Source organism: Frieseomelitta varia, unplaced genomic scaffold, assembly GCF_011392965.1.
Source record: "Frieseomelitta varia isolate USP_RPSP 00005682 unplaced genomic scaffold, Fvar_1.2 scaffold_217, whole genome shotgun sequence".
Lineage (NCBI taxonomy): Eukaryota > Metazoa > Arthropoda > Insecta > Hymenoptera > Apidae > Frieseomelitta > Frieseomelitta varia.
This window is the reverse complement of record NW_025109939.1, coordinates 845,006-862,190: the sequence shown is the minus strand read 5'-3', so window position 1 is coordinate 862,190 and position 17,185 is coordinate 845,006. Positions and strand designations below refer to the sequence as shown.

Below are 17,185 nucleotides of genomic sequence, written 5' to 3'. Positions count from 1 at the left end.
TCCCTGAACCCCCGGTTTTTTTCCCTCCCTTTTCTTTATTTTTATACCGTCCCGACGCCACCGGATACTTTCTGATCGACGAGAAATATTCATATTCATCTGCCCCCCGCCCCTCCTCCCGGCGTACGGGCTCGTGCGTTTTAGTTAATTAATACTCTCGCCGGACAAATTTTCATCTAAATGTCAAACGAAACGTTTGCAGGTCGCGATCGAGTCTTCTCTTCTTCCTTTTCTCTTTTTCGTTTCAATTTTTTTTTTTTTTTTTTTACTTCCATATTACGGTGCAATAATTAGGATTGAAAGCGTGGTACGTGATTTTCACGCGACTGGTCGTTCACTGAATTATGTATTGTAATATCGGGCAACTTGTTCACGATGGATTAGTCCTGAAACGGTGGACCGTCTCGGCCGATGATTATCGAGGATGTCATGCTGAATATCTAATGAACACGAATGTTGAACAGCATGGTTGTGAAGAACGTTGGACAAATACAAATTCAATTTTCCAACGAATGAGATATACGCTTACGTTTAAAAATTTTCAGGCGATTTAATTTCGTTAATCTTTGAACTGATGCAGATTATGAATTTTAAATTTTGTATATGTTTTTTTTTTAATGAAATTGTTAACACATCGTACTTTTGTAATATTATACTTTATAGTATTTGATATTTTACAAATTTATGCTGTTGTTAATTAAATAAACCATCATCATACACTCCATTTTAGTTTAGATTTTGAAGCGAATATAATAAATAGATTATAAATTTTTGTGGACACACTTCCAAGGTCGTAATATTTATTAAAATATGAACCTGCATAAATATCTGAAGTCTAATAATGACTATTTTAAGATATTTGAAGAGGGTGTAAATGTATAAAACGATACGTAAAGTTTGTATTTATCTTTGTGCCTCGATTTTTGAAAGTACAACAAATTTTGGAATTAAATTTTCACTGAATTTTCTTTCATCGACTCTCGATATTTATATTTTATTGAGAATGTCTTAATGTTTCAAATTCCCCAATTAAAGTTCCACTTTATTCGTCCAATTACTTTCCAATAAATTTTTTACCAGAGAGAAATTTCACCTAGACTCTATTAAAGCTTAATTTTGTCCGTGGTTCTTTTACAAAGTTTCCCCCCCCCCCCCTCCAGTTGTTAAATTTATTTGCCGAAAACAAAAAGGAGATCAGCGCGGCAATGCCCGTTTTTACGATTTTCAATCTATTAACTTAAATTTAATTGAAACTGTACGTAATAATTCATTTATTTCGCTTTTAATACATCGCTTCGCGTCCATTAAAAGTCAGTAACTAATATTTACGTCCGTGGTGATTAAAATCAGCCCAGCTGGAATACATTCGTTTGTATCGTTTTTAATTTATCACATATTTTATAGGGAAATTTTAATAAAATAAACTCAGTTAAAAAAGTGTTTACTTTTTGTTTTATGCTCGGCGAAAGACTTCATCCATATAATTTTTTTTCTTTCGTTCTTCATTCATTCATCGATATATAATGATTAGCAAAAACATTTATACATTGAATTATAGATATCGCATTTATATATACTACATTGTAAAATTTTGTAGTGACATCAAGGCGATTGTACCATTCGTATAAATAGTTGATACTAACGAAAATAATAAATAAAGAACGTTGGTGAAACGAAGAAAATTCGATTGAAAATCACAATTTATTAAATCGTTGAACAAACAACTTTGGTCAAGGAGAAATTAAATTTAAAGTAGAAACAAGTGTTCCTAGGTTCCCAGTGCAGAAATCGTTGACGTCTACTACTGAATACTGAAACAAAATTAAGACATTGACAATACCCGAGAAATGATGAAATCAAAATATATAGTACCAACGAAAATACTAATAATAAGGAACAAATGTCGAAACGAAATGAATTGATAATAAAATTGATAATAAAATTTGTCGAACTTTGGTCAGGGATAAATTATTAAGTTAAAGTATAACGAAGCGTTTCAGCTGAAATCGTTGACGTTGGCTATTGAATTCGCTGAAACAAAATTAAGGCGTTTAATTGGACGAAATAAGCTAAAACGTAAAACAGCAATATTCTCGGATATGATCAAACAGAAGACATGTTTTAGGCGAGAATGGTCGAATCTCGGGTCTCGAATTTCATCTCGACTTTTACCTTTGCGAGATTTCTGATAGCGACCTCTTAGTAAAAGAACGGATCGAACTGATTCATAAACTATTAGGAAGAGTTCGTTTTATTTGAAGAGTCTACGCTTCGAATAGACGAAACACCTTGTCGGAGGAATCGTTTATTCTTGAAAAATTCTGCCATTGTGCTACCAGATGTGTATTATACGTAATAACAATCGCGATAGCATTTCATATATTACAAACGAAGAGATTTCAAACGCGACCGATCGATAAAATTTACCGACAATGAAATTAGCTGGAAATCACTTGGAAATTAACTTATTAAGGGTTAATCGTTAATCTATCGTGGATCGATATTAAGGAAAAATGTCGAGATGAGATTAAATAAAATATTTTTTGTAAGCTGCCTTTGCAATCTGTCCAATTTAAAAAGATTCATCATAGATAGACAGGTAAATCCTAGCTGAGAATAGAGAATTTCGTAGAAATGAAACTTCATGGACGCGAGATCGAGAGGATGCGAGGAATCTGACGATATTTCATATTCCAATCTTCCAAAGTTCTCCTACGACCAATAAGATTTTTTCATTTTCGAGCGTTCTCTCACGTTGCCGTGCAACTTTCCATTTATTCGTCAATTTTATGTACGCTACCTCTAATTTATTCGTACGAGAAAATTACATAGATATTAAAAAAATTCCTGACTAATGAAATTCAACGAAACGACGTCAACTTATGAAATTAAAGTTCCGAAGAAATTACGTTTGATGTTATACGCGGCAAACTGACAAGGATGAAATCGGCTGTAGTATTTCCAGGTTCGAGCGGAAATCGTTGACGTTACAACTATTGATTTTGTCGACTTAATTAATTAAAATTAACTGCACACTATTTCAAGGGAATTTCCACGTATACGTATATATTAAATCACATATCACGAATAAGCTGCAAATTACATGTTTCGTGAAAAATTGTTATATACAAAAATTGCATAGTTTTCGAGGGCTATATTATGGTTTAACATGTTCGCCTTGATCCGCTTTCCATTATCTCGTATTACGTGTAAGTAACTTTCATAACGGAATCGACAATACTTTACCGAGGATGAATTTCAAATTTCGTGATTTTTAATTTACGGTCAATAGTTTTCGTAGAATATTTTCTCGTAGAATGTAATAATCAATCGACTTATAATTCGTGAATTGTAATTTATTCGAAAGTTTTGCTTTCCGAGTTTTTTGTACGAAAGAAATAAATTACCCATATCAGTACCCAATTTCCAATTAGATTTTTGTGCGAATTTTCTGAATTCGTGCAATTTGTAAAACTGAATTCACGCAGAGATTTTTGTTTCACCTGTTTTTTTGAATATTCTAACGAGATTTATATTACGTTACGTTCGATATATTACATATATTACATAATTGCACTTTGTGTCTTCTTCTCGTAAACTAATCCGTCTACAACTTGTGACATTCTATTAAATGCTTGATATCAAGTGTCAAGCATCAAATGCAAAATTAAACTAGAGAAATAATTTTACAAGACAGTCAGTAATAATTAACATATTTCCCTAACCACCCCTCTCTAATAAATAAAACAAATAAAATAATATATACAAAATAATACAAATTTATTATTCTACTTACATCTTCGTTGATTTTATCGACAGTTTGTACACTGATCTTCTTCGCCCTGTCCTCCCTTTACTAATCAGGTTGAATCATGTCTGTTGCAGCACCACTGTCGAAACTGCGGCAAAATCTTTTGCCACGCCTGTAGCGACAACACCACAGCCTTGCCGAACTCCACGAAACCTGTTCGCGTTTGTGACGAGTGCTACGTGTTCCTGGTGGGCCGGTACACGAGCACGCGTTAATAGTAATTATCGTGCTGGCTGGTTGTTCGTCGTTGCAGCAACTGCGCTCGATCGAATCCAGCGAAGCAAACGAAAATATTGGAAGAGAAGGATCTTAACCCGCACATACACTCACACATCACACACGTACACGAGGCCGAGGTCGAGGAAGGCACCAGGCCTCGTACGAAGTTGTTTTCAATTTTCAATTCGACGCACGACGGTTTCAGAGGAATACCTGTTGACGCGACATTGCCTCGCCTCACGTACGTAACGTTGCTATTGTTAGGTTTTGTAAGAGACACGCGGGGTCAAAAGTACGATGACGTGAACCACGATGGACGAGAAAAGTGTTTGCACATTATCGTCGGTGTTTGTAGCGATTGATTTCAGAGAGTAGATTATTAATCTTTTGTTAATCTGTTAAGCTTTGTACCGTAAATTTTTTCTGCCATCGTACGTCAATTATCAATGTTTAATTGACGCAAGTGGAAGTGGAAAGTGTGAAATTTTCCGAATACGAAACAGAAATTTCGACGATGGGGAGAAATAACTGTTATTAATTGCAATTGTTGGGTCGTACGTGAATTGTAATAATTGAGATTGAGTTAATTGAAGAAAGAATTCGAAATTTTTACTGCACTATCTCCGGAAAGGTGAAAGAAGCATGCTTGATGATACAAGATGATCTAGTAATTGCAAGGAACACAATTCAATAATTAATTTTATTTTCTATTTTGTAGTTTTATTTTGTAATTCATCCAATTCGCCATCTCTCAGATGTTTTCAATTGCATGAAATTTGCAATGTTCCACAATGTAATTATCATTAAACATGTTTGTACATTTATGAAAAAAGAAGTATGAAAGTACTAGTATATTCCAGCTGTATTCGTAGAAATATCAATTTCATCGTCGGAATTAAACTATAGGTTCAATGAACATTATATCTGGCTATTAATTTTATCAATCAACGGTTGTTACATTTATTTCACTTTTATGTTTCATCATCGTTCCATCGTTTCGATGCGTAATGCTAACAGTCTGTATAATTGTACCTGATAATACCTACTTGGCCATCGTAGCGAAGATATTAATTTTGTAATAGCATAGTTTGTATTTTACTTTATGTGACAAAGGCTATTTCCACCTATCCTATAATACGTAGTTGCTTGACCATCATTGGCATAACGAAGAAATTAATAATCAACGTTTTAGTTTAGTTTAGTCATTTTTAAAACACGAATCGAGAAACTAAATTTTCCAAAAAATTTTGACTTTTTTTTATCCTTAATTGGTACTGTTGATGGATGATAACATTTTCAACAATTTTCTTATCCAGTAATATGGTATATTTCACTCGCTACACAAGACATGAGATATGTGAATTAAAATTAAACACAATCTAGCTCAATTCTGAATTGAATTCAATAAACTATTATAATCCCTTGTACGACCCAACATTGTCTGATATTTTCAACTTGTATTGAATAGCTAAAATAAAATTTTATGTGTTGAATGTTTCGATTGTATAAACCACAGATATGTGCAAATACTTTTTGTGATCACTCGACTGAAAGTAATTTCCGTTTGTTTGAAAGCACAATCGCGATAAAAAAAAAAACTCGAAACTTCGAACCGTCGAATTTTTGCCATTAGCCAGACAAACAATCAAGAAATACGTACAACACACGTTCTTCTGTCTCTCGAGAGTTTAGAATGTTCGTTAGTTCCTTTCGCGGTGGACTGTTGTCGAGAGACGCTTCGACGAACGTCGATAAAGCCGAGTGTTTTATAATTCAGATAGATTATATGAAAATCCGTCGTCGGATTCTGAGAACGATTTTTCGAAAGAAGGAAGGAAGGAAGAAAGAAAGAAACAAAACGTGTGCCTGTATAATGATATTTTTCAAATGTTTCTGTAGCGCCGTTGAAAGATTTTACGCAAAATAAAAAGGCTGGTTTTATATTTTCCATGTTGTCGATCCTTTCCCTCTCTTTGCACGTTGATTTTCTTTTTATCAGCAAATATTGTGCTTCAAAGAGAAACTGTAATCTTCGAAAAAGAGATTTCGCGGGATTAATTTGTTCAATTAAAGGCACATAGAGTATGACGCGGTGAATTTTGTTTTTCGCGACTTTGATTATCCGAACTTTAAAAAAAATCTCTGACAGAATACAGATATATCCCGAGCTTACCGCTTTCACTTTTAACTTTTAGTTCGTTTTTAGTCTGTGTATTCAAGATTAACGTTTTATATACTACCATCGATTTATTTGTAATTTATTTTAAAATGAAAATTTCATCTCTCATTGTTTCATTTGAAGACTTGATGGTTTCTTAATTTTTCAATAACTATTGAAACATTATAACAAAACAAAATATTGATAACAATAAAAATATATCCTCGAAGCAACTTTATCTAAATATGAAATATCATTTCACCCAATTTTTTTTTTTTTTTTTTTTTTATTGAAGATTGTTTTGACCGGTCGAGTTTCGTGCATCACGCTAGCAAAATCAACGAATACGACTCGGGGGCGAAAGTAACATCGAGGAAGAAAAGGGGCAAAACTTTGTAATATACCTGACATCTCAGGCAGGACTCTTCCTCTTACATTGTCGGTTACAACGTGCCTTTCGTTCCAGACAAACGTTCAATCACAGGAATTGTGCTATATATCATTGTCCTCGCCTCACAAAGCTCATTGTGAGCTCCATATCTGGAGAACAATGATTCTTGGCCAGCTCTGACGCAATAATAGTCAGCAAACGAAATGACAGACAGAAGATTCGAAATTAACTCGACCGTATTTTCAGTATCTTTTTCGATAAATGTTCGCTATTTGAGTAATTTCCTTTTTTTGAGTAATCGCTTCTCTAGAAGACGAATCTTCAGTTTTTCGTTATAGAAAAAAAGAACTTGTGCAATGAAATCTAATTGCACATTATTGTGGAATCTAAATTCGTTGGCTCCATCAGATATAATAAATATTCTACTTTGGTCATTTTATATTTAAATATTTTAATATTTGAAAAATATTTTTATCCATCGATCCTAGATTTTTCTTTCTCGTTGATTATTCATTATCCGTCAAAACTCAATGTTTCGTTAATTGATAGAAGTTGATAAATAATAAATAATCTTTTGCCAATCGGATTACATGGCATACTATAATTGATTGTCACTGCGAACTCTCCAAACAATTCAATATCTTTCAAGCATAAAATTTGTCCTGTGCTAATAAAATATCACGAATGAAATTTGTAATCAATAGATACAATGAATTTATTTGTTTACGAGAATTACTTTGTTTGCCATTTTGATTGGAAATTCTATTCTTCGAGTGTTGAAATCGCTATGAATGACAAATTGATCGTGTTTTATATATTTGAGGACGATTCGAAAGTAGATGTTCAAAGTAAAACAGTTGTTGAAACGTACAGTAAATTTCACTAATGATTTGAATAAGATATTTGATAATTTAATGATGCGTATTAAGATACACTCATTCCTTTGCAAACACTGCTCATCTTTATCATCAGAAATATTCCCGGTTCTTTTCATCTTTTCTTTCTGTTTCTCTAACGGATTTGATCGAAACGAATAAAGAGAAGAATTCAACAGTAACTGCTAGCCAGAATCGAAAGAATGCAATAATACGTTACGATCAGATCCATTTGCAAATGCTTTGTGAATCAACATCACGTTCAACTTAAAAAAAAAGTCGTAGACACTTGGAAAAATCGTATCTGCAGTTAAATAAAATTAACTGACCAGATCGAGTCGACTTGCAAGGGAGTCACGTCGACGGCAAACGAATCAAACTTGAAACGCGAAAGAACGTAACTGGATGTGAAGAGAGGTTTACGAGAGTACGGAACAATGGCTGAATGATGTCTCGCGTTTGAGAGAAGCGTCTCGAGCGAGAGAGGAAGGTTGCAGCCACGGGGAAACCGTGGCCACATAGAAAATGTCGACCGTAATGTGCAATCTACCTGCCGAACGTAAATCTGTTCCTCAGGCTGCATACACTGCTTCTCTCTAATCTTTGCGGGGAGAACCGCACGCCATACCATTTGACTCGCCGCCACGCCGCTGCAAAAGCAGTAAAACAGTCTCTGGCCACCTTCCACGGTGCTCTTATCCTTCCTAGACGTTAACAATGCCTGCCACCGCGAAATCGTACCATGTATCTATGTACCCATACGCCATGTATATACATATGTATACGGGGTGTTCTATTTTAATAAGCTCACATGACACGGACTATGAAATTGACCGGGACACGGAATTTTTTGAGACACGAGATCCTTCGAAAAAAGAAAGGGTTCAAAGAGTTATTCTGTGCAGCGAATTTGTGTTATGACGATTAGATTGAATTCGTTACGCAGTCTGCGTGTAATTTTCAAAGTACTCGTTATGACATTTAACGAGTGAAACAATCTTTGATTAGGTTGTTTATTTTTAACGTTGATTGTCGTTTAGATGTTTCGCCTATGGACGAAATATAAAATATTATGCTGCATAATATAACGCAAAATATTAAATATTATGCTGTGCATAATATAACGCAAAATATTAAATATTATGCTGTGCATAATATAACGCAAAATATAAAATATTATGCTGTGCATAATATAACGCAAAATATTAAATATTATGCTGTGCATAATATAACGCAAAATATTAAATATTATGCTGTGCATAATATAACGCAAAATATAAAATATTATGCTATATATATGAGTGTAATAAAAGTATAGTATCTCAGTTATTATGGTATTACTTGATTATTCGTGTTACTTAATATTTATTCATGGCACAGTGAAATTGGATTGTGAGTTTGTTTTCTTTGTATAACGAGAGGATTTTAATAATTAAATTGAATAGTTACTTGATTAAGATAAGTATGAGCATTGAACTTCGGCCCGAGCTAAGTAGTACATCTCGAGCAGTAATCCGCCAAGCATGCCGTAGTTACGGGTTCTACTTTAATTTTTTTACGATGTTTTCGAGCTTGAAAGTTATATTCTCGAGACTATAATACAGTCTTACTTTTCTGCATTTTTATTTCATACTCTGTAAGTATTTTCTATTCTGTATTCTTACTATATTTAAAGTTTGTTTTAAATTTCTCACTTTACTGATATCTTTCACGAAATCTAGATATAACTTGAATTCATAAAGATTAATGATTACTAACATTGATACAATGAACAACTAACATATAAAATTTATGTGAGAGAAATAAAAATTATAGAAATGCATAAAAATACACAATCCATTAGATTTATATGTTTGAAGATTCTATGTAGTTCGGTGCAGTCAATTTATATTTAGATTTCATTCTTTTAATCATGTCTAAATGTAAAAGCTCATAAAAATCTATGATCTATTGCTATACTTTATACTTATACATTCAAAACTCACCAAAATCTATAAATCTATATAAATATGATCCATTTCAAAAAAATCATTCATTCCCTCTATGTTGATTGTCTCGTGTCTATCCTCGATCGTGTCGACGAAAATATAAAACACGCACAAAAATTCGCGGTCTATTGATTCAACGATCACCGAAATCTATAAAATACGTAGGGTGCTCAATTTCAAATAATCACGACACCTTGTATATTAATGCACTCGTGTCTATCTTTGATCATGTCCATTAAAATATAAAAATCCACGATCTCTTAACCGTACAATACATTCGAGGATCACCAAAATCCATAAATTTATAAATCTATATAAATATGATACATTTCAAAAGATCATTCATTCCCTCTATGTTGCTCGATTTCAAATAATCACCATACCCTGTATATTAATGCACTCGCGTCTATCCTCGATCGTGTCGACGAAAATATAAAACGCGCGCAAAAGAATTCACGGTCTATTGATTCAACGATCATCGAAATCTATAAAATACGTAGGGTGCTCGATTTCAAATAATCACGACACCTTGTATATTAATGCACTCGCGTCTATCCTCGATCGTGTCGACGAAAATATAAAACGCGCACAAAAAAATTCACGGTCTATTGATTCAACGATCACCGAAATCTATAAAATACGTAGGGTGCTCGATTTCAAATAATCACGACACCTTGTATATTAATGCACTCGTGTCTATCTTTGATCATGTCCATTAAAATATAAAAATCCACGATCTCTTAACCGTAAAATACATTCGAGGATCACCAAAAATCCATAAATCTATAAAATACGTAGGGTGCTCGATTTCGAATAATCACGACACCCTGTATATTAATGCACTCGTATCTGTCTTTGATCACGTCTATTAAAATATAAAAATCCCACGATCTTTTAACCGTACAATACATTCGAGGAACACCAAAAATCCATAAATCTATAAAATACGTAGGGTGCTCGATTTCGAATAATCACGACACCCTGTATATTAATGCACTCGTATCTGTCTTTGATCACGTCTATTAAAATATAAAAATCCCACGATCTTTTAACCGTACAATACATTCGAGGATCACCAAAAATCCATAAATCTATAAAATACGTAGGGTGCTCGATTTCGAATAATCACGACACCCTATATATTAATGCGCTCACCTATATCCTGCAGGGAGTTATGTACGTATGGAGGGAGTTATCGGTGTCGTGTTACACGTGTGCTCGCGGTGCTTGCCGGCTGACTGCGGTAAGTTCCGAAGGGTGGTTCCGAGCCGCGGCCGTCCGTGTAGGCCAACTTGTCGGCTATCTACGACTTTCGAAAGCTCGTTAGCCACGAGCGTGCACGCTTAAACGGCCGCTAAATTGAAATCGATCCTTGCAGCTTTTGGCGTCCGATCCCCCGGGCCCGCCCGCCCGCCCGCGTCTCGAGCATCCCGCGACCGCGAGAACACACTCGTACCGAACCACGTGCCTTGCACCAATGTGCACGCGACAATCTTGTTAAACTCGGCGAACGCAAGCTCGTTGTTTTCGGGAAGAGGATCGTTACACGTTCGAGTAGGGGTAATGGGGAGCGGGTTGCACCAAGATTCCCGCTCAAGTCCTTTCCACTGCAACTTTGACTAAGCTTGAACCTTCCTTCGGTTAAAGCTTTCTCGCTTTCGCGAGATAAATATTATTCACCGTGAACGTTGAACGGCTGCGTTCGAGTCTTTTGATGAAATTTATCGGCAAGGCGGGAATTTAAAGCAGGGCTGTGGGAAATTTTAAAATACAAAAGATCCGAAATATCCAAAGAAATATTACACAATGTACATACTTGATACGTAAGATTTACTAAGATTTCGCTTCACGTTGCATTTGGATCTCATTTGAATTATTAGGCGTATTCGTATTTATATGTCAGAGATCTGATTATGGGAGCGCTGGTACTAATAAATTTTCTGATTTTCTACTTGAGATTTCAAACATAAAATCAACATAAAATCAAATATTCTTCGAAGAAGTAATTGTTCCGATCTCCAAATGGAACTGACCACCCTTCCCAACGATGGTATAACTTCTAACTTTAGATTGCGCGACCCTCGAAATCAAACAACAAATAAAATTGAAGTCGACACGAACGTTTTCCCTTTTTTAATTAAACTTGTATGGCAACAGTTTACGTTCACTTTACTTTTATCCCCCACCTGAACTTCATACTATCCACGTTAGGTCTCCCAGCCGTTCCTTTCAACCGAAGTAACTCGTTGTTTTCAACTTACTTCTAAATTTCCTCGTCGATTTTCTTACCTCCGAGAAGAAAGCAGGCACGTAACCCGGTCGCAGCATCCTCAGAGTTGAAACTTTTTTTCCTTTCACCGCGGTAACGTCATTTCTCAGTTCGATCGAACGTGCGTTCATACATACTCGGAAACAAAAAGATTCGTATAATTCGAAAGTTCACGTGCTTGAGATTGAGGGAAATTTTCAAATGATTCGAAGCGGCAGACATTCGAGTTTCAATTTACTAGGCTCGTCCGCGCCGAAATGACGAGTCAGTGTACGTAAGATCATGCAAATAAAATAATGCCGCGCGCATAACAGCATTAACGATAGTATGGCGTGTTTAGTAGCTGTACCTAGATCGCGAATGCAATGCCTTCGCATCTGCATCACCGACACGCGAAATGTTTAAAGCTCACGTTATTATGTCGTAAGGGCATTTTGTACTTCTTGCTGGCCGCGTGGAAACTATAGGGAATACGTTTAAATATGAATGTGTTTATTTGTGATGACACGACGAGCCGGACGATTTGAAAAATTTACAAGTGTTACAATGATTTCGAAGTTTCTTGGCATGTTAATTTAAAATCTCTTTTTACGAGTTAAAAAAAAAAGATTTTAAGTTAGAGTTTCAAAAAATAATAATAATTGCACGATAAATGAAATTAATATGTTAAATTTTATTAATTTATTAATTTCGGAAATAATCTTCTCATTATTGATGCAACAACGTTGTTATCGTATAACGAAGGATATTAACATTTTAAGTCATCGATTTACATGTATTATTAAATTTGAAGGAAACATGTATTATTCGTTCCTGTATCATTCGTATTAACAGAATCATGTAAATTATTAATTTCGAACTTTTCGTTAAATTGGAAATTAATTCAAAATCCTCTGGCTCGGGGAAAGATTGAATGAATGTCAGTCAGAACGCAAGACAAGTATCACAATGATTACGGGGAAATGGAATGATGTTAGCACTTACCGAGGTGTTGAAGGTAATGCCGAGTGAAATAGGTTTAAAACAATTTTGATTAAAAGTTTCTGCATCTCACGTAGTTAAATTGTTCCGCGCCCCATTCGATTTTCGTTAATGTGTGATTTACTTGTGTGCGTGGCATGCTCGGCTGTACAGTTAACCATTATAATCTATACTTGTCGCATATTGATAACAGCTTAAAGGAGAAGTTCAAAAGTTGATGCTGCGTGAAAGAATATTTTCAACCAGTTAGTATCTTTGAAAATATTAAATACGCATAAAAATAGATTTCAAATCAAATGGTATCTTTAAAAGCATTTCAACAAAACCTGTTGAACCTTTCTTTTATAACATATTTTATAACATATTTTCTATGTATTTATATTTATATTTATATTTATTATAATATATTTTCTTTCTATTTTATATAAAATGTAAAATATTTTTTATAACATATTTTCTATGTATTTATATTTATATTTGTTGTAATATATTTTCCTTCTATTTTATATAAGATGTAATATAACATTCTTTCCATTAATTGTTCTGTAATTGACGTAATGTAATATTTTCTTGCAATACAGCAAATTGTAGATACGCGAAGGAAACGACATTCGATACTAATGTCAGCAGTGAACGATACAGCTGAGAAACTGGAGATACAATCAATTAGAAGCATAGATACATCTACTGGGTTTCATATTTCTATTGTAGTGGTTGATATAGAAAAAAAGAAAAGAAGGAAAAGACATTCTTCACTTCAAGACTACACATTTAGACACCTTGACAGTTCACAATAATCATCAGCTTATTGAAAATGATAATTTCTTCATTTATAAATCCCCTATTTTCCTTAATCCACAATTAGTAATTCCACTTCAACAAAAAATAATAATAATAATACAACATCTCTAATAATAATAATCAAACATCTCTAAACATTGAGACTCATCGCCATATTTGAAATCGATTAACTTCTCAAGTTAATTTTTGATTTTCGTGTTTGGCGAAAAGCTTTTGCTCAGACAAAAATTCCACGAACGAAACGAAGGGTCGAATGGGACGGATATTAAAATATAACGTGATATTTGTGCAGATGAGACACGAACCGTTGGTCACCGAGGGAAACTCGCGTTTAGAGCGTTTTCCCTTTTACGGGAAATGTACGTCACCGGAACTGTACGCCTGTAATAAGTGAAAGCAATTGCGCGTAATAACATCTGGGCCGGAGGTGCGATTCCATCTAGCAGCACGCGGACCTTGTATAGTATCCGTGGCTGAATTATCACGCGATCCTCCGCTATTACGCGAAACATTTAAAAATCAACACTGCACTCTGTGCCTCTAGATTGACGACACAGTGTATGAAACATCGTCGGAATTGTTTTCATGACCCATCAAAACAGCAAGCAATAGTTTGCAAGATACTTCGACTTCTATTCGAAATTCACGAGATACCGAGCTCGGTTTCAACGTTGAAAAAGAATTTTCTGGATTAACGCAATCTTAGAGTTTGCGTGGTGGTTCATTTAACATAACCCTCGACGATACAATAATTTTTTTAGATCAACTTTTAGCTGTTTGAGAGAAGTACGAGTTTTTCTTTTATTATTTTAGAAATTTCAGCATCTGAAGCATGTTCAATCGTGTAATCGTAACAAATAGATATGTAACAGCTTGCGAAAATATTTGAACTTCATTACTTCGAAATGAGAATTTAGGACGAAGAGTGAAATCGTACGATGAAAATTTTCTAATCAGACATTCTTGGATTAAGAAATGTAACGCAGCGTGGATGATCGATAATAAAAAGAATGGATGTATTACAAAACATTCCTTTTAGAATATTGAACGAGCCTGTCTACGAGCTTGAAACTTTCTACATAACTTTGTAGATCTATGAATCTGCTATAAATCGTTCGAAGTTCGCAAGTCTTGGCTTATCTTTTTCTTCTCTCGTTTTCATCCATTATTTTTCATTTCTTTCTTTCTTTTTTTCTCTCTCTCTCTCTCTTAGTTACCTATAAATCAAATCATCCTGTGGCAAATGAAGCAGTCGACAGCGATCAATTCCTAAGATCATAAAGATTCAGGGAATGTCAGAGAATTTATATATATATATATATTTTTTCAATGCAGTATAAATGTTTGCACCAGAGAAACAGAAATATAGGTGAAAATTTTACAATTTTACTGCAGAGTACAATCTTCTATTCAGATATTTTACGAAAAATTATTTAAACCACTAAAAATACACCGTTCCGAATCTATCTAATATTCTAATGATTTAAAATTTCTACGAGAAATCATCAGTTGATTAATTTGATCGCCGTGCTAGTTGAAAACCTGTTAAACATTTTGCTTGTGACTCCATTAATCTCACAATCAGAGTGATAGAATTTTCACCATCCGAATTACACATTCGTAAACACTCAACCCGGAGCCAGAGTTAATTTCTCAAAGGGCGTAAAATTTAGTTATAAACCGTATGGATCGGCTACGCCGAAACTGTTTACTTTTCAACAACGGAATGAAATTCACGGGTAGCTTATTGTTACCAAAAGGATTACCATCGATCGTGTACGATCTTCAAATCGTACGAACGACTGGCTTCAACGAGGCAAAACGGAATGACGGCGTGCATGTCGCGGAATATAGTAGATAAAACGACAAAAAGAAAAAGAAAGAACGAAAATCAAAATAAAAAGCAGAAGAGAGAGAGAAAGAAAGAGAGAGAGAGAGAAGGGGAGGGAGCGAAAAAGTGGTGGAAAATTCTGTGACGCATCGAAGCGCGGGAAAGTTATGTGAAAGAGCGAAAACAAATAATCGTTTTCCGTAACAATGCGCCGCGCGGCAAGCTGCTTTGTATTTTATTGTTGCTGCCTGCGTGTTTACCCCCGACAATTCGGATTTATCGGCAACAAATGGATTTATGGCGACGATGATATTTCCAAGGGATGATCGGGAATTGATTCGTCGTCTTCGAGCGCACACACGCGGCGAGAAATTGATTGCGCGACACCGCGATCGAAAATGTTGCAAACGAAATTTCAATTTCGACGACACACGCTTTGGTCGTGGCCGATTTTCCAGACCGCGAACAGGCAAAGGGGAAACTAAAATCTGTTCTATAGCCTGTTATGTTTTATTGGCCCAATTCGATTTCGTTAAAGGTAAAAATTAACCCTTGGATAGCGGATAGTTTCATGCTCGCGCGTACAGTAGAGCGGATTCGACTCGACACCGTGTTTCACATTTTACACAGACAGAAGCAAATTTTTACGATGGATTTTTATTTCACCGAGTGTTTTTATATGTATATAATATGTAACTCGAGGGAAAATATATTTACAAATTACGATTATTATTTACATTTGGAACAGAATATTTCTTTTTCTACGCACTGAAGAGATTTCTATTATATATTATAATTTATATTATATTTACTGTATTATTATATAATAATTACTGCTAACTTTGATTAATCATTCTAATTAGAGTTTTCAGTTAACTTTCATTTTCTTCGCCTTCGTAATATCTATAGCTATACATCATTTCCATCGTGTGTGAATAAATAAAGTCGAAATTGAACGTGAATTATTCTTCCTACATAATCGAATGACTTTGTCTACCTTTGTCTTAGGGTTAAAAAATATTCACGAAACGTCCTTTCAATTTGGAGTACCGCTGCAAAGTGATTCGATGGAAACGAATCGGATAATTAAATGGAGACGAATTTTTCGAATTTGCGAAGCATAAAGTATCGAAAGCGTGAAATTAAATGCGATAACCGAGAATACGCAAAAATTTGGACCATTTTTTTTTACGAGAGTAGCAAATGCCGATTTTTATGTGCATATTTGATCTTCTGTTTAAAATCTGAGTTATAAAATAACAGAGATATCGCGCAGGTTTGGTTTGAACAGTTCCCCGGAATATTCTGTGAAAAGTTCGAATAAATGGGTGAAACGCTTTGGAAAATATAGATTCTGTCGTCTTTGTGAAAATGTACGATTTTGCAAAGATAGGTTCTAGTTACGAAAAGGTTTTATTTCCGAGATCAAATATTTCTGTCTTATTTTCTATAAGAAATCGATCTCTGACAGATCTTTCTGTCAGAAAAAGGGCAAAAATTGTGTTTCAAAGATTAAACTGTCCAAAGAGAAATACAATTTTCTTTCTTTACTGCTCTTCGAAAAAAAAATTTGGTGCGTAGAATCTCATTGAAATCATTCGAACAGCTGCGCGTGTGCGGTTGCAAAGTGTGCGAACAACACACTTGTTTCTGTTTTTCGTGCGAAAAACGCATAAAAAATTTCTCCCTTGGGCAGTATGCAGGAACATCAAGAGCTGGTCTTAATTCATGAACATTAGTGCGTGCAACATTCTAAGCATTTGTTAATTAAAGTTAAGATATCGTGCTTAATTGCATCTAAGAACGAGATCAAATTACAAAGACATTTAATTAATTGAACGAACCATTAGAAGGGACAAAT

The 17,185-nt window shown here is 34.6% G+C and overlaps 1 protein-coding gene across 2 annotated transcripts in view; it reads left to right on the top strand.

The window, feature by feature from the left end:
* Positions 1-5,973, top strand: part of LOC122527424 (protein RUFY3-like) — a 32,154-nt gene extending 26,181 nt beyond the window's left edge. For both annotated transcript variants that reach the window (XM_043651609.1, XM_043651610.1), the window contains exon 12: positions 3,886-5,973. In XM_043651609.1, coding sequence (XP_043507544.1) covers positions 3,886-4,026 — 141 coding nt within the window. In that variant the 3' untranslated portion in view covers positions 4,027-5,973. The remainder of the gene's footprint in view (positions 1-3,885) is intronic.
* Positions 5,974-17,185: the final 11,212 nt, after the last annotated feature.